General features: G+C 43.1%; 1 protein-coding gene across 1 annotated transcript in view; it reads right to left on the bottom strand.

Moving 5' to 3' along the window:
* Positions 1–26532, bottom strand: part of LOC311117233 (integrin alpha-9-like) — a 41810-nt gene extending 15278 nt beyond the window's left edge. The window contains exons 1-6 of the mRNA XM_084192208.1: positions 26425–26532; positions 13828–13957; positions 12983–13068; positions 12643–12705; positions 11286–11423; positions 6350–6455 (exon numbers count right to left, since the gene is read on the bottom strand). Coding sequence (XP_084048334.1) covers positions 6350–6455; positions 11286–11423; positions 12643–12705; positions 12983–13068; positions 13828–13945 — 511 coding nt within the window. The 5' untranslated portion in view covers positions 13946–13957; positions 26425–26532. The remainder of the gene's footprint in view (positions 1–6349; positions 6456–11285; positions 11424–12642; positions 12706–12982; positions 13069–13827; positions 13958–26424) is intronic.
* Between the last annotated feature and the right edge of the window lie 968 nt (positions 26533–27500).

The raw sequence follows: 27500 nt of genomic DNA, 5'->3' as shown, positions 1-27500 counted from the left end.
AGCTGTTCAAGCTTGAAGTACCATGTCAACGCCAAACATGCGTTTGCTGGGCCGTCAGATTCAGCAAGTGGTTTGCGCCAGACCACGCTGAATGTTTGCAGGCAATTAACAAAATCAACCTCAGATAATTTGACCAACACAATAGCAAAATGGATTGCAAAGGATTGTAGACCCATTAGCATTGTAGAAGACTCAGGTTTCCTTGATGTTTTGCAAGTGGCGTCTCAAGACTCATTCTATAAGCCACCGTCAAGAGCCACAGTTATGAAGAAAATCCACAAGCTCTATGAAAACGAAAAAGAAAAAAGGAAAGAGGTCTTGGCTCAAGTAAATCATATCGCCCTGACAGGAGACCATTGGACATCAGTGAGTAACAAACATATCTAGCCACTCCTGCAACCACTGTTCCCTGTGAACGACTTTTCTCAGTTGCAGGTCACATTGTGAACAAGAAAAGGTCAGCTTTACTTTCAGAAAATGTGAACAAGTTAGTTTGCCTCAGCAACTGGCTGAAAGATGATGAAGCTCAGTAGATTTGAAAGGTGATGTTCAAACAAAAAGACCAGTTTCAGTGCAACATGTTATAGTAGTTAGCAACTGGATTTTTGAGCAACTGGATTAAAGAATGGAGGAAAAGGTAAAAGATTGTTCTTTGGTTTGATTTAAAAGTTTTATTGAAAATGTTTTTTTCCACAGATGACTCAAATTGTGCAAAAATGTGGTAGGTCACTGTTATGATTTGACTACATTTATTGCTTTCTGTTCAATTGAATACTGTAAATTGTACATCCTGGTTAAGAGGAATGCCAAAGAGGAAGTGATGGAACATTACAAAGACAAATATTATGGTGTGTAGTATGTTTCAGCTTGATTTAAAACACCATTATTTGGCTGTGTTAATAAACAGACATAATATGAAAATTATGTATCTGTGTCCTGTTATTTATCTTTTGGTATGCATTTCAGAAAAAAAATGGTTAGGATTCAGGTGTAATTGCAAATAGTGATTAATCATGATTAATCCACTGAAAATTCTGATTAATTTGATTAAAAATTTTAATCATTTGACAGCCCTAATATATATATATATATATATATATATATATATATATATATATATATATATACATACATACAGTGGGGGGAAAAAGTATTTAGTCAGCCACCAATTGTGCAAGTTCTCCCACTTAAAAAGATGAGAGAGGCCTGTAATTTTCATCATAGGTACACGTCAACTATGACAGACAAAATGAGAAAAGAAAATCCAGAAAATCACATTGTAGGATTTTTAATGAATTTATTTGCAAATTATGGTGGAAAATAAGTGGTCAATAACAAAAGTTTCTCAATACTTTGTTATATACCCTTTGTTGGCAATGACACAGGTCAAACGTTTTCTGTAAGTCTTCACAAGGTTTTCACACACTGCTGCTGGTATTTTGGCCCATTCCTCCATGCAGATCTCCTCTAGAGCAGTGTAGCTTAGTGGGTAAGAGCGGCAGGTAGCTTAGTGGGTAAGAGCGTTGTGCCAGTAACCGAAAGGTCGCTGGTTCTAATCCCCGAGCCGACTAGGTGAAAAATCTGTCGATGTGCCCTTGAGCAAGGCACTTAACCCTAATTGCTCCTGTAAGTCGCTCTGGATAAGAGCGTCTGCTAAATGACCAAAAATAAAAATAAAAATAATTTTGGCCCATTCCTCCATGCAGATCTCCTCTAGAGCAGTGATCTTTTTGGGGCTATCGCAGGGCAACACAGACTTTCAACTCCCTCCAAAGATTTTCTATGGGGTTGAGATCTGGAGACTGGCTAGGCCACTCCAGGACCTTGAAATGCTTCTTACGAAGCCACTCCTTCGTTGCCCGGGCGGTGTGTTTGGGATCATTGTCATGCTGAAAGACCCAGCCACGTTTCATCTTCAATGCCCTTGCTGATGGAAGGAGGTTTTCACTCAAAATCTCACGATACATGGCCCCATTCATTTTTTCCTTTACACGGATCAGTCGTCCTGGTCCCTTTGCAGAAAAACAGCCCCAAAGCATGATGTTTCCACCCCCATGCTTCACAGTAGGTATGGTGTTCTTTGGATGCAACTCAGCATTCTTTGTCCTCCAAACACGACGAGTTGAGTTTTTACCAAAAAGTTATATTTTGGTTTCATCTGACCATATGACATTCTCCCAATCCTCTTCTGGATCATCCAAATGCACTCTAGCAAACTTCAGACGGGCCTGGACATGTACTGGCTTAAGCAGGGGGACACGTCTGGCACTGCAGGATTTGAGTCCCTGGCGGCGTAGTGTGTTACTGACGGTAGGCTTTGTTACTTTGGTCCCAGCTCTCTGCAGGTCATTCACTAGGTCCCCCTGTGTGGTTCTGGGATTTTTGCTCACCGTTCTTGTGATCATTTTGACCCCACGGGGTGAGATCTTGCGTGGAGCCCCAGATCGAGGGAGATTATCAGTGGTCTTGTATGTCTTCCATTTCCTAATAATTGCTCCCACAGTTGATTTCTTCAAACCAAGCTGCTTACCTATTGCAGATTCAGTCTTTCCAGCCTGGTGCAGGTCTACAATTTTGTTTCTGGTGTCCTTTGACAGCTCTTTGGTCTTGGCCATAGTGGAGTTTGGAGTGTGACTGAGGTTGTGGACAGGTGTCTTTTATACTGATAACAAGTTCAAACAGGTGCCATTAATACAGGTAACGAGTGGAGGACAGAGGAGCCTCTTAAAGAAGAAGTTACAGGTCTGTGAGAGCCAGATATCTTGCTTGTTTGTAGGTGACCAAATACTTATTTTCCACCATAATTTGCAAATAAATTCATAAAAAATCCTACAATGTGATTTTCTGGATTTTTTTCCCTCAATTTGTCTGTCATAGTTGATGTGTACCTATGATGAAAATTACAGGCCTCTCATCTTTTTAAGTGGGAGAACTTGCACAATTGGTGGCTGACTAAATACTTTTTTTCCCCACTGTATGTATGTATGTATATATATATATATATGTATATATATTAAAAAAAACATGGGGGATTGGAAGTGATGCAGACAATTACATTGATGGAAGTTACAGTCTATCTGCAATATTAAGCTGATCTACCCCCTGAAAAAAAAAACTGAAAAAAAATTAAGGGGGCTAGTAGTAAAAAAATAAATATATATATATAAAAATAAATTAGATCCATTTTTAAACAGGACAAATCTTAGGGGGCACGTGCCCCTGTGCCCACTATGGGCATGACGCCTCTGAATAGAACAGGCTTGGAAGGTCTAACCATGGCAATTTGACTGGTAAACTCATGGGTACACTTGCAATGGCTGCCTGGTATTGTAATGCAATAATTTCCATAGTTATTTTGAGTGTTCTTTCAACATTCTACATGGTAATGTAGAATGTTATTTCAAATGATTCTATCTGATGTGTGTATTTTTTGTAATGTCAGTTGAAGATACACTTCCTGCTTTTACTTCCTGGCATGGGTACACTCAAAATGGCTGCCAGCCCACCCATTATGCCATCATTGAAGTGAATGGAGACGTCCGTTCTATTCATTCTATTTCTGTGGTCAGGACCCCCAGGGCCTGTTTTCTTTTTGCCGGGCTGTGCTTCGGAAACATGTTGTTACAGTGTCTTAATAGACATTTAAGTGTTGTCAGTGCCCATAAACCCCAGTGGGAGACCTCTGTAAGAGGGGAAACAGAACCATAAAAATTGAAGGCAAAAGGATAAACATAAAGTCTGCGTCCCAAATGGGCCCTGGTCAAAATTGTGCACTATGCAGGGAAGAGGGTGGCATTTGATACGCAGACAACGTCCCCTTATCCCCCCTCGCAACCAAACCTGGAAAATGCACTTTCCCCTTTAAAAACAAAAATAGTCAGTGATCTTGCTATAGCATGCCTCAGAAAAAAGTGAACGTTTTAAAACTGAATCTTATCATGGATAAGGAATTCTTCATGGTTTATAATGTGGTTTAACAACACAGGCTACTAAGTACCTCATCCTGTTTCCTTTACATTGTCAAATGTGGGGAATTGAAAGCAGAAAGCTACAGAATGGTATTCCAATTTTCTGAACATTTAATGTAAATGCTGGGTGTAAAATATGTTATTTATGACTCATTTCCTCTCTAAGCCTCATCTAAACAGCTGGAATCATATTGAACAATAAGTTATTTGTTTTTCCAGTCCTCGAACTTCACACAATACTGCCAATGGATACAATATGAGTGTTCTAATAGTAGATTCCTCATCAGATAATGTGAGAGAGTGGTACTGCTCTCCAGTCTACACACACCAAGAAAAGCCTTCTTTAGACTGTCAGTGAGTGCCAGGACAAATAGAATGTCTGTGTGTATGTGTGTGTGTGTACGCTATGTCTGGGTGTGTGTTTGCGTCTGTGAGTGTGTGTGCATACACGAGTGAAAGAGAGTTATGCTTACTGAAGATCCCCCTCTCCACAAAATAATCGAAACAGAATGTCCCTGAGAGAAAAGGTTTTGGGGTTTTATAGCATACGTATTACAACCATCCAACGCTTACTTACGTCACAATGTTTAACATTGTGGAAGAAAAACTGTATGATTAGGCTATATCACATTCCAGAAAAATGTGCCACTAGACTAGACCACTTCTCATAAATATAATATGTGCACATATACAACAATAGTGTTAAATAGTGGTTTGAGGAGTGTTAACATTTTCATATAAACATACACTACCGTTCAAATGTTTGGGGTCACTTAGAAATGAAATGCCTTGTTTTCCATGAAAACATACATGAAATGAGTTTGAATAGGAAATACAGCAAAATGCATTGGAAATGTAGTCATTGACAAGGTTAGAAATAATGATTTTTAATATAGATAATAATTGTGTCCTTCAAACTTTGCTTTCGTCAAAGAATCCTCAATTTGCAGCAATTACAGCCTTGCAGACCTTTGGCATTCTAGTTGTCAATTTGTTGAGGTAATCTGAAGAGATTTGACCTCATGCTTCCTGAAGCACCTCCCACAAGTTGGATTGGCTTGATGGGCACTTCTTACGTACCATACGGTCAAGCTGCTCCCACAACAGCTCAATAGGGTTGAGATCCGGTGACTGTGCTGGCCACTCCATTATAGACAGAATACCAGCTGACTGCTTCTTCCCTAAATAGTTATTACATAGTTTGGAGCTGTGATTTGGGTCACTGTCCTGTTGTAGGAGGAAATTGGCTCCAATAAAACCGTTCACAGGGTATGGCATGGCGTTGCAAAATGGAGTGACCCCCTTTTACCCTGTACAAATCTCCCACTTTACCACCACCAAAGCACCCCCAGACCATCACATTGCCTCCACAATGCTTGACAGATGGCATCAAGCACTCCTCCAGCATATTTTCATTTGGTGTGCGTCTCACAAATGTTCTTCTTTGTGATCCGAACACCTCAAACTTCGATTTGTCTGTCCATGACACTTTTTTTCCAATCTTCCTCTGTCCAGTGTCTGTGTTCTTTTGCCCATCTTCATCTTTTATTTTTATTGACCAGTCTGAGATATGGCTTTTTCTTTGCAACACTGCCTAGAAGGTCAGCATCCCGGAGTCGCCTCTTCACTGTTGACGTTGAGACTGGTGTTTTGCGGGTACTATTTAATGAAGCTGCCAGTTGAGGACCTGTGTGGCGTCTGTTTCTCAAACTAGACACTCTAATGTATTTGTCCTCTTGCTCAGTTGTGCACCGGGGCCTCCCACTCCTCTTTCTATTCTGGTTAGAGCCAGTTTGCGCTGTTCTGTGAAGGGAGTAGTACACAGCGTTGTACGAGATCTTCAGTTTCTTGGCAATTTCTCGTATGGAATAGTCATTTCTCAGAACAAGAATAGACTGACGAGTTTCAGAAGAAAGTTCTTTGTTTCTGGCCATTTTGAGCCTGTAATCGAACCCACAATTGCTGATGCTCCAGATACTCAACTAGTCTCAAGAAGGCCAGTTTTATTGCTTCTTTAATCAGCACAACAGTTTTCAGCTGTGCAAAAGGGTTTTCTAATGATCAATTAGCCTTTTAAAATGATAAACTTGGATTAGCAAACACAACGTGCCATTAGAACACAGGACTGATGGTTGCTGATAATGGGCCTCTGTACGCCTATGTAGATATTCCATAAAAAATCAGCCGTTTCCAGCTACAATAGCCATTTACAACATTAATAATGTCTACACTGTATTTCTGATCAATTTGATGTTATTTTCATGGACAAAAAAATTGCTTTTTTTTTGAAAACAAGGACATTTCTAAGTGACCCCAAACCTTTGAACGCTAGTGTACATTCTATACTTGAAAACACAGTGACTTAGTTGAGAGACACTTGCCTTGGTATCCATCGTCATCGATGTCTCCGATTGCAGCGATGCACTCGCCGAAGTGTGCATTATAGGCATCATCTCCATTTAAGAGTTCAGCCTCCTCCATCACCCCCTGCAAATAGAGTCAGACGGGAATGGCTATGACGTGACAAAACCCATTACTTTAAAGTGGAAGGGTTATGACGTGACAAAACCCATTACTTTAAAGTGGAAGGGTTATGACATGACAAAACCCATTACTTTAAAGTGGAAGGGTTATGACGTGACAAAACCCATTACTTTAAAGTGGAAGGGTTATGACGTGACAAATCCCATTACTTTAAAGAGGAAGGGTTATGACGTGACAAAACCCATTACTTTAAAGTGGAAGGGTTATGACGTGACAAAACCCATTACTTTAAAGGGGAAGGGTTATGACGTGACAAAACCCTTCCACTTTAAAGTAATGGGTTTTGTCACGTCATAACCCTTCCCCTTTAAAGTAATGGGTTTTGTCACGTCATAACCCTTCCACTTTAAAGTAATGGGTTATGACGTGACAAAACCCATTACTTTAAAGTGGAAGGGTTATGACGTGACAAATCCCATTACTTTAAAGAGGAAGGGTTATGACGTGACAAAACCCATTACTTTAAAGGGGAAGGGTTATGACGTGACAAAACCCATTACTTTAAAGTGGAAGGGTTATGACGTGACAAAACCCATTACTTTAAAGTGGAAGGGTTATGACGTGACAAAACCCATTACTTTAAAGGGGAAGGGTTATGACGGGACACAGCCCTTTACTTTAAAGGGGAAGGGTTATGACGTGACACAGCCCTTTACTTTAAAGGGAAATTGTTAAATGTGACAAGACATTACAGAGGAATATGTATGATGTTACACAACCCATTATATTAAAGGGGAATAGTTATGACGTGACACAACCCATTACAGGGGAATGGATATTATGTGACATAGCCATTACTATAAAAGTGGAGCAGTTATCGCATGACACAACCCTTTACTTAAAAGTAGAATGGTTATAACTGACTACTAACTAAAATACATCCAGCTTTCTCCTATAACAGTTGAGGAACTTTCTCTATCGGCTATAGATGGCCACTTTCCCCTTCATTTACAGTGAGGGAAAAAAGTATTTGATCCCCTGCTGATTTTGTACGTTTGCCCACTGACAAAGACATGATCAGTCTATAATTTTAATGGTAGGTTTATTTGAACAGTGAGAGACAGAATAACAACAGCAAAAAAATCAAGAAAAACGCATGTAAAATGTTTTATAAATTGATTTGCATTTTAATGAGGGAAGTAAGTATTTGACCCCTCTGCAAAACATGACTTAGTACTTGGTGGCAAAACCCTTGTTGGCAATCACAGAGGTCAGACGTTTCTTGCAGTTGGCCACCAGGTTTGTACACATCTCAGGAGGGATTTTGTTCCACTCCTCTTTGCAGATCTTCTCCAAGTCATTAAGGTTTCGAGGCTGACGTTTGGCAACTCTAACCTTCAGCTCCCTCCACAGATTTTCTATGGGATTAAGGTCTGGAGACTGGCTAGGCCACTCCAGGACCTTAATGTGCTACTTCTTGAGCCACTCCTTTGTTGCCTTGGCTGTGTGTTTTGGGTCAATGTCATGCTGGAATACCCATCCACGACCCATTATCAATGCCCTGGCTGAGGGAAGGAGGTTCTCACCCAAGATTTGACGGTACATGGCCCCGTCCATCGTCCCTTTGATGCGGTGAAGTTGTCCTGTCCCCTTAGCAGAAAAACACCCCCAAAGCATAATGTTTCCACCTCCATGTTTGACGGTGGGGATGGTGTTCTTGGGGTCATAGGCACCATTCCTCCTCCTCCAAACATGCGAGTTGAGTTGATGCCAAAGAGCTCCATTTTGGTCTCATCTGACCACAACACTTTCACCCAGTTCTCCTCTGAATCATTCAGATGTTCATTGGCAAACTTCAGACGGGCCTGTATATGTGCTTTCTTGAGCAGGGGGACCTTGCGGGCGCTGCAGGATTTCAGTCCTTCACGGCGTAGTGTGTTACCAATTGTTTTCTTGGTGACTATGGTCCCAGCTGCCTTGAGATCATTGACAAGATCCTCCCATGTAGTTCTGGGCTGATTCCTCACCGTTCTCAAGATCATTTCAACTCCACGAATTCGAAGATGGCATAGCAGTGCGGTCGTGTTTTTTGTAGTGTCCTCATGCAAATAACCAGTTTTTAGTTTTTTTGTCTTTTTCGTATATATTTCTCAATCTCACTTTCCATCCTTTAACTAAATATACTTTCCTGCAACCCGCCTCACCCAATGTGGAACGAAATTCTAACTATTTTGCACTATGGCCTATTTATTGCCTTACCTCCATAACTTACTACATTCGCACACACTGTATATATATTTTCTGTTGTATTTTTGACTTTATGTTTTGTTTACCCCATATGTAACTCTGTGTTGTTGTTTTTATCGCACTGCTTTGCTTTATCTTGGCCAGGTCGCAGTTGTAAATGAGAACTTGTTCTCAACTGGCTTACCTGGTTAAATAAAGGTTAAATAAAAATACAAAACATCTTGCATGGAGGCCCAGGCCCAGGGAGATTGACAGTTCTTTTGGGTTTCTTCTGTTGTCACCTTCTCACTAAGCTGCTTGGCGATGGTCTTGTATCCGATTCCAGCCTTGTGTAGGTCTACAATCTTGTCCCTGACATCCTTGGAGAGCTCTTTGGTCTTGGCCATGGTGGAGAGTTTGGAATCTGATTGATTGATTGCTTCTGTGGACAGGTGTCTTTTATACAGGTAACAAACTGAGATTAGGAGCACTCCCTTTAAGAGTGTGCTCCTAATCTCAGCTCGTTACCTGTATAAAAGACACCTGGGAGCCAGAAATCTTTCTGATTGAGAGGGGGGTCAAATACTTATTTCCCTCATTAAAATGCAAATCAATTTATAAAATTTTTGACATGCGTTTTTCTGGATTTCTTTGTTGTTATTCTGTCTCTCACTGTTCAAATTAACCTAACATTAAAATTATAGACTGATCTTTCTTTGTCAGTGGGCAAACGTACAAAATCAGCAGGGGATCAAATACTTTTTCCCTCATTGTATGTTTGAATACAGTCAAATACAGTGGGGGAAAAAAGTATTTAGTCAACCACCAAAAAAATCCAGAAAATCACATTGTTTATATGAATTTATTTGCATATTAATACTTTTTTTCCCTCACTGTACCTGTATAAAAGACACCTGTCCACAGAAGCAATCAATCAATTAGATTCCAAACTCTCCACCATGGCCAAGACAAAGAGCTCTCCAAGGATGTCAGGGACAAGATTGTAGACCTACACAAGAAAGGTGGAAACATTATGCTTTGGGGGTGTTTTTCTGCTAAGGGGACAGGACAACTTCACCGCATCAAAGGGACGATGGACGGGGCCATGTACCGTCAAATCTTGGGTGAGAACCTCCTTCCCTCAGCCAGGGCATTGAAAATGGGTCGTGGATGGGTATTCCAGCATGACAATGACCCAAAACACACGGCCAAGGCAACAAAGGAGTGGCTCAAGAAGAAGCATATTAAGGTCCTGGAGTGGCCTAGCCAGTCTCCAGACCTTAATCCCATAGAAAATCTGTGGAGGGAGCTGAAGGTTCGAGTTACCAAACGTCAGGCTCGAAACCCTAATGACTTGGAGAAGATCTGCAAAGAGGAGTGGGACAAAATCCCTCCTGAGATGTGTGCAAACCTGGTGGCCAACTACAAGAAACGTCTGACCTCTGTGATTGCCAACAAAGGTTTTGCCACCAAGTAGTAAGTCGTGTTTTGCAGAGGGGTCAAATACTTATTTCCCTCATTAAAATGCAAATCAATTCATAACATTTTTGACATGCGTCTTTCTGGATTATATTGTTGTTATTCTGTCACTCCCTGTTCAAATAAACCTACCATTAAAATTATAGACTGATCATGTCTTTGTCAGTGGGCAAACTTACAAAATCAGCAGGGGATCAAATACTTTTTTCCCTCACTGTAACAAACTGAGATTAGGAGCACTCCCTTTACATTTACATTTACATTTACGTCATTTAGCAGACGCTCTTAAGAGTGTGCTCCTAATCTCAGCTCGTTACCTGTATAAAAGACACCTGGGAGCCAGAAATCTTTCTGATTGAGAGGGGGTCAAATACTTATTCCCCTCATTAAAATGCAAATCAATTTATAACATTTTTGACATGCGTTTTTCTGGATTTTGTTGTTGTTATTCTGTCTCTCACTGTTCAAATAAACCTACCATTAAAATTATAGACTGATCAGCAAACGTACTAAATCAGCAGGGGATCAAATACTTTTTCCCCTCACTGTAGTTATTTGACTTTCATTAAAAACTCAAACAACCAAACACACACTAACAACTTCCAAGACGAGCTAGTTATAAGATCCTAACGACAACTCACAAATAGAACAGGATCAACCACAGACACCAATCTACACAAAGTTAAATAATCCCCACTGTTAAATCAAACATTCTTCGAGGTAATAACATTTTGTTAACTAAAAAGCTAGTCAGACATGGACAGATAAACAATCTATGTAGGTCATAATATACACTGAACCCATCCACCCCGACCAACCACCCTACTTTTGTTTTTGCCTTAAGTAACCATCTGTCTTACGTAACCATACCAAACGTGACATATCATACTAATTTGAGTGTCCTGGATTTACGTGTACTGTTACATCTGGTCTATGATATCAGGTTGTAAAGGCAGCCATGTTTCTATATGGTGGGTTAGACACAGGTTGACTGGAGGGCTAGAATATACTGTACATTTCCAATGTTTTTCAGAAATCCCACTTCTGGAAAATCTGGGACATTTCAGAAAGTTCACATAATTTCCAACTCTATTCCCATCTAACCCAGATCCCACTCATCCCACTCACATTGCCCTTGCTGAGGTAGACAGAGACCTGTCCCTCGTCCCGTAGCGTGCTGTGCATGGGCGCTCCAACCAGCAGGTCCGACAGGCCGTCCCGGTTCAGGTCAACTGCACACAATGAGGAGCCAAAGTAAGAGCCCATCTGGAAAATAACCAAGCACAGCCACAGAGCCACACAGACAGGTAGCATTGGGTCAGACATCACATCAGTGAAAATACGTAACGTTGTATTCATCTTGTGTATAAAGTTAGACAAGTATTCTATTCACACAATTAGGAGCCAAAATAAGAGCCCTGCATCTGGAACCAAGCACAGCCACAGAGCCACACAGACAGACAAACCACTGGTCAGAGCAGTCTTTTCATTGAAACATTATTATTGATGTTGATCTAGTATAATGTATCTGTCATGCAAATTGTGTGTGTATTTGTGTGTGTATTTATTCTCTTAATTATTAGCCACAACTGAAGTTTGACTGTAAGTCGCTTTGGATAAAAGCGTCTGCTAAATGGCATATTATTATTATTAAGTTCCCTATAGGAAAAATATGATCTCCTATTCTATTCTATTATTTTCATTCTGTTCTGTTCCGCTCCGCTCTAACCTATTCTGTCCTATAATATTGTATTATATTCTGTTCTACTCTACTCATTGCCAATGAGGTCTGCTTTTGCCCATGCCCTCAAGACAGACAGGCACTTCCTTTATACTTTCATCATTCTCTCCCTCCACAATCTGACTGGATTTATTTTCCATTTCATATCTCTACCAATATTAAAGGAATATTTACAAAACTTAGGTCTTTATCTACAAAGATTGACTTGTTATTTACTCTTACCATGTGAATTACCCTCCCTAGCTGTCTGGTTCCTGGCCAGACTAGGGATGTGTCCCAAATGGCACCCCTATCCCTACATAGTGTACTACTTTTGACCAGAGCCCAATGGGTGCAATTTGGGATGCAAGTCTAGAGCTCTCTAAACACTTTACATACACAACATAAACAGTGTGGTGCTTCTGAGAAAACCATTAACTAACAGACTGCCATGCTTCACCTGCACCAGCTACAGTATGTGTACTCTACAACACATGGGGCCTGGTTTCCCAGACCCTGATTAAGTCTAGAGACTCTCCATTGAGCATGCTTTTTATCACAGGACTAGGCATGTGTCCAGGAATGGCATGTGTCCATTATCACTGAAGTGTAGGCCTATGTTATTTCTAATAACAAAGAATACTAACAGATGGTAGAAGTGAACAGTGATCACTACTGACACACTAAAGAAACAACATGTCACTGTTATGTAGTAATGGTCAAACAGCATAGTAGATAGCTGTGATTTATATTTCAGACACATACCATTTTCCCTGAGGCTTGAAAGATCTTCACCAAAGACCCACCATCGATTCTGAAAATGTAAACCTGGAGGGAGAGGAGGATACAGTGTTAAAATTCAGTGTTAACAAATCAGTGTTAAAATACAGTGTTAACAAATCAGTGTTAAAATACAGTGTTAACAAATCAGTGTTAAAATACAGTGTTAACAAATCAGTGTTAAAATACAGTGTTAACAAATCAGTGTTCAAATACAGTGTTAACAAATCAGTGTTCAAATACAGTGTAAACATATCAATGTTATAATATTAAATACAAAGATATGACACTCCTTCTAAAACAACCAATCAAATCCAGCACATACTTTTCCCCCTCCACTGTGTTGTGGAGCTCCTGCAGCCACATCTATGAAGTTAGGAGAGGAGAAGTGTCCAGCAGTCACAGCATAGCCTAGGGATACAGAGAGACAGATACAGTCAGACTTCACATGAAATAGTGGTTAGTCACAGCATAGCCCAGAGAGACAGAGAGAAACATTTAGACTTTACATGAAATAGTGGTTAGTCACAGCATAGCCTAGAGAGACAGAAAGTCAGACTTTACATGAAATAGTGGTTAGTCACAGCATAGCCTAGAGAGACAGAAAGTCAGACTTTACATGAAATAGTGGTTAGTCACAGCATAGCCTAGAGAGACAGAAACAGTCAGACTTTACATGAAATAGTGGTTAGTCACAGCATAGCCTAGAGAGACAGAAAGTCAGACTTTACATGAAATAGTGGTTAGTCACAGCATAGCCTAGAGAGACAGAAAGTCAGACTTTACATGAAATAGTGGTTAGTCACAGCATAGCCTAGAGAGACAGAAAGTCAGACTTTACATGAAATAGTGGTTAGTCACAGCATAGCCTAGAGAGACAGACAGAATCAGTCAGAGTTGCCAATACAATCAAAGAAATTAGATACAGGTGGTCAACTCTTTTACTCGTGCTCTTTGAGGGTCTAGACCAGGTTAGTGTAGTGTAAAGTGTACTGTAATTTAAAAAGGGCTTTGTGAATACATTTCATTGATTGATGATTTATGAATTGATTGGGCTATTAATTGATTGATTGATTGATTAATTAATCAACTGACTGAATATCCGACCGACAGACAGATTGATCGATTACGTGAGTGATTAATCGATGAAATCAACCAAAGTAAACATACCTAGATAGCTGTATCTGTGTGAGTCAACGTCTTCTTTGTTGGGGTTGTAGAAGGTGTTGGAGGTCAGGTTGTAGACCTTGACTGTTCCTGTCCAGTAGTATGATCCTGGAGCTCCCATCACCACCAGCTCCTGAGAATGACCACACATCTAACAATGTTATGCTGTGTTTACACAGCCACCCAAAGAACCCAAATCTGATTTTCTTTCTATATCCAATCTTTTTTTCCTGACTGTCCACACATAGTTTTACATGTGACCCATATCAGATTTGCGCATTCACACTGATGCAGCCTCTGAAGTAGCACACAGATGCAATGCTCATTTCCTGTCACTGTTCCTTTAAATTTTGGGGTGGTTGTAATAGTAACGGTCATGTGAAATAAAACCACTTCAGAGCAAAAATATCTGATCTGAGCATCCAGACAGAAGTCGCATATGGAGGATCGGGTTTGGATAAGGAAGTCAATAGATCAGAATCCATGTGTTTTTTTGTTGTTGCTGTTTACACATTAGGGAAAATATCCAATAGGCAGTGGTGCAAAGCACTTAAGTAAAATACTTTAAAGAACTACTTAAGTAATTTTTTGGGGAATCTGTACATTACTTTACTATTTATATTTTTGAGAACTTTTACTTAATGACAATCCTAAAGAAAATTATGTACTTTTTACTCCATACATGACACCCAAATGTACTTGTTACATTTTGAATGCTTAGCAGGACAGGAAAATGGTCCAATTCACGCACTAATCAAGAGAACATCCCTGGTCTTCCCTACTGCCTCTGATCTGGCGGAGTTTTGGTGTGCCCTTGGCTATCCGTAAATTTAAAAAACAAGAAGATTGTGCCGCCTGGTTTATTTAATATAAGGAATTTGAAATGATTTATACCTTTACTTTTACTTTTGATACTTAAGTATATTTAAAACCAAATACTTTTAGACTTTTACTCAAGTAGTATTTTACTGGGTGACGTTTACTTGAGTCATTTTCTATTAAGGTACAGTACCAGTCAAAAGTTTGGACACACCTACATTCAAGGGTTTTTCTTTATTTATACTATTTTCTACATTGTAGAATAATAGTGAAGACATCAAAACTATGAAATAACACATTGAAACATTTAGTAACCAAAAAAGTGTTAAACAAATAAAAATATATTTTATATTTGGGATTCTTGATGACAGCTTTGCACACTCTTGGCATTCTCTCAACCAGCTTCATGAGGTAGTCACCTGGAATGCATTTCAATTAACAGGTATGGCTTGTTAAAAGTTAATTTGTGGGATTTCTTTCCTTCTTAATGCGTTTGAGTCAATCAGTTGTGTTGTGACAAGGTAGGGGTGGTATACAGAAGATAGCCCTATTTGGTAAAAGACCAAGTCCATATTATGGCAAGAACAACTCAAATAAGCAAAGAAAAACGACAGTCCATCATTACTTTAAGACATGACAGTCAGTCAATCCGGAAAATGTCAAGAACTTCCAAAGTTTCTTCAAGTGGTCCTCTGTAGCTCAGCTGGTAGAGCACGGCGCTTGTAACGCCAAGGTAGTGGGTTCGATCCCCGGGACCACCCATACACAAAAAATGTATGCACGCATGACTGTAAGTCGCTTTGGATAAAAGCGTCTGCTAAATGGCATATTATTAAAAACCATCAAGCGCTATGATGAAACTGGCTCTCATGAGGACCGCCACAGGAATGGAAGACCCAGAGTTACCTCTGCTGCAGAGGATAAATGCTTCACAGAGTTCAAGTAACAGACACATCTCAACATCAACTGTGCAGAGGGGACTGTGTGAATCAGGCATTCATGGTCGAATTGCTGCAAAGAAACCACTATTAAAGGACAACAATAATAAGAAGAGACCTACTTGGGCCAAGAAACACAAGCAATGGATATTAGACCGGTGGAAATCTGTCCTTTGGTCTGATGAGTCCAAATTTGAGATTTTTGGTTCCAACTGCCGTGTCGTTCTGAGACGCACAGTAGGTGAACGGATGATCTCTCCACACATGTGGTTCCCACCGTGAAGCATGGAGGAGGAGGTGTGATGGTGCTTTGCTGGTGACACTGTCTGTGATTTATTTAGAATTCAAGGCACACTTAACCAGCATGCCTACCACAGCATTCTGCAGCGATACGCCAACCCATCTGGTTTGGGCTTAGTGGGACTATCATTTGTTTTTCAACAGGACAATGACCCAACACACCTCCAGGCTGTGTAATGGCTATTTGACCAAGAAGGTGTCAAGGGGTGCTGAAGGTGGGTGTGGTGCATGAATCAAGCGCAGGATGCAGAAGCTCAGTCCAAAAGACTTTAGTGCAATATTCACGTAGAAAATAAGCACAATAAGCCCGAAGGCGAAATAACGGCGCACACAGGCGTCAAACAATCGGCGCACTTACATGTGCGAAAAACCTCTCCAAAACACTGGAGGGAAGTACGTAGCTCCAACACAAAACAGAAGAGCAATCACACACAAAGACAAACACACACAACGAGAACTAAATAGGACACTAACGAGGACTAACAAGACACAGGTGTACAACATCAAGACAAAACCAAACGAACATGAAACCTAGATCGGTGGCAGCTAGTACTCCGGGGACGACGACCGCCGAAGCCTGCCCGAACCAGGAGGAGGAGCAGCCTCGGCCGAAACCGTGACAGTACCCCCCCCTTGACGCGCGGCTCCAGCCGTGCGCCGACCCCGGCCTCGGGGACGACCAGGAGGACGCGGAGCAGGGCGCGCGGGATGGTCCCGGTGGAACTCCGACAGGAGAGATGGGTCTAGGATGTCCCTCCGCGGCACCCAGCACCGCTCCTCCGGGCCGTACCCCTCCCACTCCACGAGATACTGGAGACCCCCCATCCGGCGTCTTGAGTCCAAGATGGACCGAACAGTGTACGCCGGAGCCCCCTCGATGTCCAGTGGGGGCGGAGGAGTCTCCCCTATCTCATTGTCCTGGAGTGGACCAGCTACCACCGGCCTGAGAAGAGACACATGGAACGAGGGGTTAATATTCTTATACTCAACAGGTAGATGTAACCTATAACACACCTCGTTCAATCTTCTCAGGACTTTAAAGGGCCCCACAAACCGCCGACCCAGCTTCCGGCAGGGCAGGCGGAGGGGTAGGTTTCTGGTAGAGAGCCAGACTCGATCTCCGGGTGCGTACACCGGCCCCTCACTGCGGTGGAGATCGGCGCTCGCCTTGTGACGAAGGACGGCCCGCTGCAGGTGGACGTGGCCAGCGTTCCACGTCTCTTCCGAGCGCCTCATCCAATCATCCACCGCAGGGGCCTCGATCTGGCTCTGCTGCCAAGGTGCCAGAACCGGCTGGTAACCTAACACACATTGGAAGGGGGTTAGGTTGGTAGAGGAGTGGCGGAGAGAGTTCTGGGCCATCTCGGCCCAGGGAATGTACCGTGCCCACTCCTCCGGCCGGCCCTGGCAATACGACCTCAGAAACCTACCCACATCCTGGTTGACACGTTCTACCTGCCCGTTACTCTCCGGGTGGTACCCTGAGGTAAGGCTAACCGAGACCCCCAAACGCTCCATGAACGCTCTCCAAACACGGGAGGTAAACTGGGGGCCTCGATCAGACACTATATCCTCGGGTACCCCGTAATGCCGGAAGACGTGGGTAAATAGGGCCTCAGCGGTCTGTAGGGCAGTAGGAAGACCCGACATAGGGAGAAGACGACATGCCTTAGAGAACCGGTCCACAACGACCAGGATGGTGGTATTCCCCTGAGAGAGGGGAAGGTCTGTCACAAAATCCACCGAGAGGTGGGACCATGGTCGTTGTGGAACGGGCAGGGGTTGTAACTTACCCCTGGGCAGATGTCGGGGCGCCTTACACTGGGCGCACACCGAGCAGGAGGAGACATACACCCTCACATCCCTAGCCAAAGTGGGCCACCAGTATTTAGTGCTAAGGCAATGCACTGTCCGGCCAATATCCGGATGTCCAGAGGAGGGTGACGTGTGAGCCCAGTAAATGAGTCGATCCCGAATCTCGAGCGGAACGTACTTCCGACCCTCAGGACACTGTGGAGGGCTGGGGTCGGTACGCAACGCTCACTCGATTTCGGCATCGACCTCCCACACCACCGGTGCCACAAGGCAAGACTCCGGTAGTATGGGAGTAGGCTCAACGGACCTCTCCTCCGTGTCATACCGCCGGGACAGCGCATCTGCCTTACCATTCTGGGACCCAGGGATGTACGTGATTTTAAATACGAACCTGGTGAGAAACATACTCCATCGAGCCTGGCGAGGGTTCAGTCTCCTCGCTGCCCAGATGTACTCCAGGTTCCGATGGTCAGTCAAAATGAGGAAAGGGTGTTGAGCCCCCTCAAGCCAATGCCTCCACACCTTAAGGGCTTGAACTACAGCTAACAGCTCCCTGTCCCCAACTTCATAGTTACGCTCCGCCGGGCTGAGCTTTTTTGAGTAAAAAGCACAGGGGCGGAGTTTAGGTGGCGTGCCGGACCGTTGAGAGAGAACGGCCCCTATACCAGCCTCAGACGCGTCTACCTCAACCTGAAAGGGTAATGCGGGATCCGGATGCGCCAGCACCGGAGCCGACGTAAACAGGTCCTTCAGTCTCCTAAAGGCCCTGTCCGCATCAGCTGACCACTGCAGGCGCACCGGACCCCCTTTCAGAAGGGACGTGATGGGAGCTGCCACCTGTCCAAAACCCCGGATAAACCTCCGGTAGTAATTCGCAAAGCCCAAGAACTGCTGCACCTCTTTTACAGTGGTTGGAGTTTGCCAATTACGCACAGCGGACACACGATCCACCTCCATTCTCACCCCTGACGCGGACAACCGATAACCCAAAAAGGAGACCGACTCCTGGAAGAACAGACATTTCTCTGCCTTGACATATAGGTCGTGCTCCAACAGCCTCCTCAATACACGACGCACCAGGGTTATATGCTCGGCTCGGGTAGACGAGTACACCAGAATGTCATCAATGTACACGACCACCCCTTGTCCCTGCATATCCCGGAAAATGTCATCTACGAAGGATTGGAAGACTGATGGAGCATTCATCAACCCATATGGCATGACGAGATATTCGAAATGACCTGACGTGGTACTAAACGCTGTCTTCCATTCGTCGCCCTCCCTAATGCGCACCAAGTTATACGCGCTCCTGAGATCCAATTTTGTGAAAAACCGCGCTCCATGCAATGACTCTGTCATGGTCGCAATCAGAGGGAGTGGATAACTGTATTTCACAGTAATCTGATTGAGACCACGGTAATCAATGCACGGGCGCAACCCTCCATCTTTCTTCTTCACAAAAAAGAAACTTGAGGAGGCGGGAGAAGTGGAGGGCCGAATGTATCCCTGTCTCAAAGATTCGGCTATGTAAGTCTCCATAGCTTTTCTCTCCTCTTGAGACAAAGGATACACGTGGCTCCGTGGGAGCGCTGCTCCTGCCTGGAGATCAATCGCACAATCCCCCTGTCTATGAGGAGGCAACTGCGTCGCCCTAGTTTTACTAAACACGAGAGCTAAATCCCCATATTCAGGCGGAATGTGCAGTGCGGGCACTTGGTTTGGACTTTCCACCGAAGTCGCCCCCACGGAAACACCCAGACATCGCCCCTCGCACTGAGCAGACCACCCATCGAGAGCCCTCTGTTGCCACGAAATAGCAGGGTTATGGGTGCTTAACCAGGGAATTCCCAGCACCACTGGGTACGCAGGAGAGTCGATCAGATACAGCTGTATAGTCTCTTCATGACCCCCCTGCGCGCACATCCTAAGTGGTGCTGTGATCTCCCTAATCAACCCCGACCCCAACGGGCGGCTATCTAAGGCATGAACGGGAAAAGGTTTGTCAACAGGTAGGAGAGGGATCCCTAAATCTAAACAAAACTTCCGATCAACAAAATTCCCAGCTGCGCCTCAATCTACTAGCGCCTTATGCTGGGAATGAGGTGCAACCTGTGGAAAACACACAGGTATACAAAAGTGCGCAACAGAAAGCTCTGGGTAAGTGGGACGTCTACTCACCTGGGAGGCCCCCCCAGTGCGTGGCCTGTTGTCTTCTCCCCCGGAGAACCCTCCCCAGCACCTGGCCGCAGTGTGCCCTCCACGACCGCACTTGGTGCAGGAGACAGGCCCCCTCGGGCTCCTCCTCCTCCTTTCTCTAGCGCCGGCACCCCCGAGCTCCATAGGGCTCGGCTCGGAGGTGCCGGAGGGCGGAATGGACGGACCCCCCTCGGGACGTCCACGGGTGGCCAGCAGGGTGTCCAGACGGATGGACATATCGACCAACTGGTCGAAGGTGAGATGGGTATCCCTGCAGGCCAACTCACGTTGAACGTCCTCCCGTAGGCTACATCGAAAATGGTCGATGAGGGCCCGTTCATTCCACCCTGCGTCCGCCGCTAGAGTCCGGAACTCTAGAGCAAACGCCTGTGCGCTCCTCCTCCCCTGTCTCAGGTGGACTAGACGCTCCCCCGCCGCTTTGCCCTCAGGTGGATGGTCGAACACGGCCTTGAAGCGGCGGGAGAACTCGGCGTAGGAGATGGTGTTGGCGTCCATCTTCCTCCACTCGGCGTTAGCCGACTCCAACGCCTTGCCCGTGAGACAGGAGATGAGGGCGGAAACGCTCTCGTGTCCCGAGGGCACCGGGTGTACAGTGGCCAGGTAGAGCTCCACCTGCAAGAGGAACCCCTGACACCCGGCAGCTGTTCCGTCATACGCCCTCGGGAGCGAGAGCCGAATCCCCCTGGGTTCCGGACCTGGGACTGGTGGACCGGCCGATGGGGTTGGCAGGGTAGGTGGAGGTGTGGGTACCCCGCTGGCCTCCCATCGGTGCAGGGTGTTGATGACGTCCTGTAGAGCGGTCCCCAGTTGTCGTATCTGGTCATCTTGGCCGTGAACATGCTCCTCGAGCGACTCAGGCGTAACTGCAGATCCTGCTGATTCCATTTTGGTGTGTGATTCTGTCAAGGGGTGCTGAAGGTAGGTGTGGTGCATGAATCAAGCGCAGGACGCAGAAGCTCAGTCCAAAATACTTTAGTGCAATATTCACGTAGAAAATAAGCACAATAAGCCCGAAGGCGAAATAACGGCGCACACAGGCGTCAAACAAACGGCGCACTAACATGTGCGAAAAACCTCTCCAAAACACTGGAGGGAAGTACGTAGCTCCAACACAAAACAGAAGAGCAATCACACACAAAGACAAACACACACAACGAGAACTAAATAGGACACTAACGAGGACTAACAAGACACAGGTGTACAACATCAAGACAAAACCAAACGAACATGAAACATAGATCGGTGGCAGCTAGTACTCCGGGGACGACGACCGCCGAAGCCTGCCCGAACCAGGAGGAGGAGCAGCCTCGGCCGAAACCGTGACAGAAGGAGAGTGATGGAGTGCGGCATAGATGACCTGGACTCCACAATCACCTGACCTCAACCCAATTGAGATGGTTTGGGATGAGTTGGACAGCAGAGTGAAGGAAAAGCAGCCAACAAGTGCTAAGCATATGTGGGAACTCCTTCAAGACAGTTGGAAAAGCATTCCTCATGAAGCTGGTTGAGAGAATGCCAAGAGTGTGCAAAGCTGTCATTAAAGCAAAGGGTCGCTATTTGAAGAATCTCAAATATAAAATATATTTTGATTTGTTTAACACTTTTTTAGTTACTACATGTTTCCATATGTGTTATTTCATAGTTTTGATGTCGTCACTATTATTCTACAATGTAGAAAATAGTAAAAATAAAGAAAAACCCTTCAATGAGTAGGTGTGTCCAAACTTTTGACTGGTACTGTATGTGCTGTGATGATGTGGATCAGTTGGTAGCGCATAGCGCTTGCAATGCTAGGGTTGTAGGTTTGATTCCCATGGGAGATCAGTGCGAAAAAGTATGAAAATGTATGCACTCACTAACGTAGGTTGCTCTGGATAAGAGCATTTACTAAAATGGAAAATAAATGAATAGACCGTTTCATTTTTCACATAGAGATATGTTGCATTTGCAAAGTCTTTCAAGAAACTGGAAAACTTATCAAGCAAGTATTTTTATATTCCACAAGTATTATCAGATTAACTGTTTTGTACAGATAATAATCAGACAAGTTACAAATGTTGGTAAACACTCCAATATATTTAGTTGACATTTTTTTTCTCACAAAAAGAGTGCACTGGGCCTTTACTAGTCCTGTATTAGCTGACCAATATCGATGTCTTCAGCGCCTGCAATTATTGTTTTAGCACCCCCACCTCCAAACTACTTCCCGCGGCTATGCCTATGTGTGCACGCACTTTTAAAATGTATTACCTTTTAATGTGGTATGAACACAACCAGTCCAAAAGGCTCCTTTAAATGTTTGTCCACTAAAATAATTCCTGCATCCATGCAGTGCACCTGCCATTTGATGAATGGAAAGAGACATCTGTTACAAAACACCAAAAGGTGTAATGAATGACATTTGGCGATTGTCAAATAGGACTTTTAACCTGAATTGATCCGCTGCTGTCTGCGCGCGTCTCGGCCACTTATCTCTGCCTTGGCAAAATGTCACTGTTATTTTCAAACCACACCTCATTTTGGAGCGTACTTCCACAGGTTTTCAAGTCCATTTGCTTATTTTTCATTATACTGACATGCAGTAATGATAAATAATAGTGTAATAGCCTACAGTTTTCTTGGGATCTTTGTTTTAATTATTGTGATATAGGCTCATATTCAGATGGTACGGTGTACCCCCACCATTTTTTTTCCAGGACTCCTGTACTGTATCGGTTACTTTCACCCCTGCATATACCTACAACAAATTTAAAACAAATAAGCAAACAACAAAAACATCAGGTCAGTGACAAAAAAAAAATACGAAAGTTACAAAACATCAAAAAGTCTAACGGAATGACAAGAATGTATCTAGTCAGGAAGTAAAGAAACAAACATCTGGAGTTGATTGGTCAGTCAGTCCTTGATCTGATGGTCACACTAGATTTTAGAATGTCAGATGCGTCATGCTGTCACACATCTGTGAAACACTAGAATACTAAGAACATTAACTACAATTCAGAGACAAAGGTTAAGAACAACAGCTGTCAATTATATCTAACATTCCTCAGATTCTGATATTCTGTACTGAAATGTTGTCCAAGAGTCTTTGACAGCTCTTCGCTTGTCTGTGTATGGATAGACTGCAGTGGAAAAAATGTGTTGTTCCTTTGCTCCTTTGTTCAGACGACTCCATTGTTGAGTCCAACAACCCTCCGACCTTCTGGTAACACAATCCTGACCTGCAACTTGTAAGCTCATAGTTATTCCTACTCTTACATAACTTATTTTCCCATTCCTTATAAATGTTCAGCCGTGCACTATGCAAAGGTCTCATACGATGTTGATTCCACATAGCCTGGAATCCAAACTGAATACTTTCTCATCTAGACGGTCCAAGTGTCTGTCTATTGGTGTAGTTCCAAACTGAACCTGTGAAGTGAAACTGAGTGATATTCAGGTTGCACGCCAGGCTAAGATTCCCCACAGGCTGCAGTTTGGATTCCAGGCTAGATTCCACACAGTACGGGGTGCAGAGTGAAATTATGGTCTGAACTGATTTGATGGCAACTTGAAACCTTTTTAATATTTCTAAATTGCATAACTTTATTTTTTCATTCCTTTTAAAGGTTAACTATGCAAAGTTCTTATATGATCTGGATCCAAAGCAGAGTGAAATAATGGTCTGAACTGATTTGATAGATGGACTTGGGTTTTGGGCACTACTGCTGTTAGGTGATGCTCCTCAAATAGGAACACTTCTCTTGGCATACAGACAGCTCAGCAATTTGAAAGACGGACCTGGTTCTGGGCTTGGAACTGATACTGTCTGTCAGGTTAAGATAATGGTGGTGGTGTTGGTGCTGTTATGTTCCAGTGCCTTATCAGAATAGAACAGAACACTGCTCTTCTCTGGGCACACAGACAGACAGCTCAGCAAATAACTCAATAAGTCAAATTACTGGATTACACTTTAATGGACTGGCACAACTTTAAACGGCGCACTACTCTTTGATACGTCCTTATATCACACCACCAAAGCACAGACTAAGTACAAAGAGCATGGCTGTGTCCCAAATGGCACCCTATTCCCTATATAGTGCACACATTTTGACCAGAGAGCTATGGTCATTTGGGATGCAGCCCATGTGGTCAGGTGTTAAACAAGTAACCCGGAGCATGTGAGACTAACCACACTCCAGAATTTAATTATCTGAAGAAAACACGTCTTGTGCAAACAGTCTGGAGAAATCAAACTGATGAAAAAGACGTGTGAATGGAAGAACAAAGTGTTTGACTGATAGCCGCGTTTCCGCTGTGAAGGCAAAATAAATCTGTATTTCCTTCTGACACTATCTCTTTATGGGAGGTACAAGGCTTACAGTGTATCAGAGAGGTCAAGTCAGGTTAACACAGCCCCTCTTAGTAGCCTATGGAAACTGGAATGAGTAAGGAGAAAGGCGGCTTTGGTAGATTTCTTTATGTCTGTCTGTCTTTCTGTCTGTCTCAACATAGATACTAATGTCCCTATTTCAACTCCTCAAAGTCTTTTGTCCCCTAAAAACTGGCAAAAGACGAAGGATAATCTAAGGCCACTTCTGTGTCTTCAACTAAATGAAAAGTAAAATGTATTCAGTAAATGATCATTCACGCAATATACTGGAGTAATATCGGGCAGATCGTCTGATGACCTTCATCCAGAGCTGATGTTGAAGACTGCTGAGAGCCCAGCCTTTAAAACAGAATCCAGACAGACGAATAGCTGCCTCATAACAGTAGCAACAGTCATCAAAATTGTTCAAATGTTTTTGAAAACAATTCTAATAAATGCCTCAGACAATGGATGAAGGTACTCCAAAACTCAAAATCCATCAGGTGTTAAATTAATTATAACACATACTGGCACAGACAAATAATGACTGGAGTTTTGGTGGGAATTCAAGTATTCAATATATACTGTTAAATTTAGCTTTTCTTCCTTAGAATGAACTCATATATACATTTTGTAATGGTATCGGGTATTTATTGTATATTTTGTGTTAAAATAAGATTATAGGTCCCTTGACTTTTTCCCCGAAATAATTGTGTTACAAATTGGAATTAAAATGGATTTAATTGTCATTTTTTTATCAGCACAAATACTATGTAATCTCAAAGTGGAAGAAAAAAATCTAACATTGTTTCAAGATTAATGAAAAATAAAACACTAACATATCTTGATTAGATAAGCATTCAACCCCCTGAGTCAATACATGTTAGATTCACCTTTAGCAGCGATTACAGCTGTGAGTCTTTCTGGGTAAGTCTCTAAGAGCTTTGCACACCTGGATTGTACAATATTTGCCCATTATTCCTTTTTAAACTCTTCAAGCTCTGTCAAGTTGGTTGTTGATCATTGCTAGACAGCCATTTTCAAGTCTTGCCATAGATTTTCAAGCCAATTTAAATCAAAACTGTAACTAGGCCACTCAGGAACATTCAATGTCGTCTTGGTAAGCATCTCCTGTGTATATTTGGTCTTCAGTTTTAGGGTATTGTCCTGCTGAAAGGTGAATTTGTCTCCCAGTGTCAGGTGGAAAGCAGATTGAACCAGATTTTCATCTAGGATTTTGCCATGCTTGAAAATATGAAGATTGGTACTCAGTGATGTGTTGTGTTGGATTTGCCCCAAACATAATGCTTCGTCTTCAGGACAAAAAGTGTATTTATTTGCTACATGTTTTGCAGTATTACTTTAGTGCCTTATTGCAAAAAGTTTTGGAATATTTGTTATTCTGTACAGACTTCCTTCTTTTCACTCTGTCATTTAGGTTAGTATTGTGGAGTAACTACAACGTTGTTGATCTCGCCTCAGTTTTCTCCTATCACAGCCATTAAACTCTGTCACTGTTTTAAAATCACCATTGGCCTCATGGTGAAATCCCTGAGCGGTTTCCTTTCTCTCCGGGAACTGAGTTAGAAAGGACGCCTGTATCTTTGTAGTGACTGGGTGTATTGATACATTTTTACATTTTAGTCATTTAGCAGACGCTCTTATCCAGAGCGACTTGCAGTTAGTGAGTGCATCCAAAGTGTAATTAATAACTTCACCATGCTCAAAGGGATATCAGTGTCTGCTTTTTGAAAGCATTAAATCCAGCGATATTTAAGTGACAAGTGGATCTTTCACCCGTCAAACACAGGAAAAAGACAGATTCTCAGATGGACGGGGCATGCGCGTTGCTAATAACAGTATGTTTTGTCATCTGTATGTATGTGTGTGTGTTTGTGGTGGGTTTGTGTGTCCGGTGTGTGTGTGTCTGTCCGGTGTGTGTATGTGTCCAGTGTGTGTGTGTCTGTCCGGTATGTGTGTGTCCGGCGTGTGTGTGTGTGAGAGAGTGTGCATGTGTTTGAGCATTGAAACATATCCCAGACTGAAAGAGCAGCCTCCAAACAGTATGACTGAGCTAACAGAGACACAGAAGCAGTATCACAGTATCACATAGATTAGAAGAAGAGAAAAGTTGAACGTGGAGAATGCACTGCTACTGACCTCAGTAAAAACGCCCGCTATCCCCGCTTGGCACGAGCCGTGCTCTTCCCCATACTTCTGCTTATAGTCTGCAAAGAAAAAACAAACCACAAATGATTTCGCTTTGTGCCTGAGCCAGCACTTCTACTCCTTTTATTCCTGCATTCCATATGGACCTAGTCAAAGTCTTCAGCGCCAGCCAAGTAGGAATCTGGAATCAGGAGGAAGAAAGTTAGGCTTTGTCCCAAATAGCACCCTATTCACTATATAGTGCACTACTTTTGACCAGAGCCCTATGGGATTCACTATGGGCCCTGGTCAAAAGTTTTGCACTATGTAGGGAATAGGGTGCCATTTGGGAAGCAGAGTTAGACTTTGAGAGGAAAAACTACAGAGTAAGGCAACATAAAACATAAACTCACACTTGGGGAGACACTACCTCTCGAGTTACAGAACAATATTGGGCTTGGATCTCTATGAATCACAGGGTACACATGGCCTCATCTGAGGCCTAGCTGAAGTGTGTGTGTGTGTGCGCGCATGCTTAGCTGCCTAGCTGCAGTGGCTCCGTGCGATTGGAAGCAATAGCAGAAAGGAAGGAAGTAAAATCTAAAAAAATCTAAACCTAAAAAAAAAAATCTAAACCTGCGAGTCAAATCAAGAAATAAATGCCTTTGAAATAGAAACTCACTTGACCGAATCAAAACAAATAATGTAATGAAATCCTGGCTGCGTCCCAAATGGCACCTTATTTCCTATATAGTGCTTTACTTTTGATCAGGGCCCATTGGAAATCCCATAGGGCTCTGGTCAAAAGTAGTGCACTATGTAGGGAATAAGGTGCCTTTTGGGACGCAAGCTCATGACACTTGTGTAGAACAGGTAAATGCTTATATAGATCAGAATCGTACAGGCTGTAGCATAGCCCTCCTAACACATTGTAAAAAAGGGTGGTCCCAAAAGGGAATTAGGCAACTCATACTCTATGAACTTACAGTACTGGATCTGAATTTGATGATCACAAAGTGTTGATCTAGGATCAGCTTTTTCTTTCAGATCATAATGCATATGATTAGATGCATAGGGTGTGTGTGTGT

Source organism: Coregonus lavaretus (genome assembly GCF_964263955.1).
Source record: "Coregonus lavaretus genome assembly, contig: HAP1_SCAFFOLD_4601, whole genome shotgun sequence".
In the NCBI taxonomy this organism is placed as follows: domain Eukaryota; kingdom Metazoa; phylum Chordata; class Actinopteri; order Salmoniformes; family Salmonidae; genus Coregonus; species Coregonus lavaretus.
This window is presented reverse-complemented; position numbering and strand designations above follow the sequence as displayed.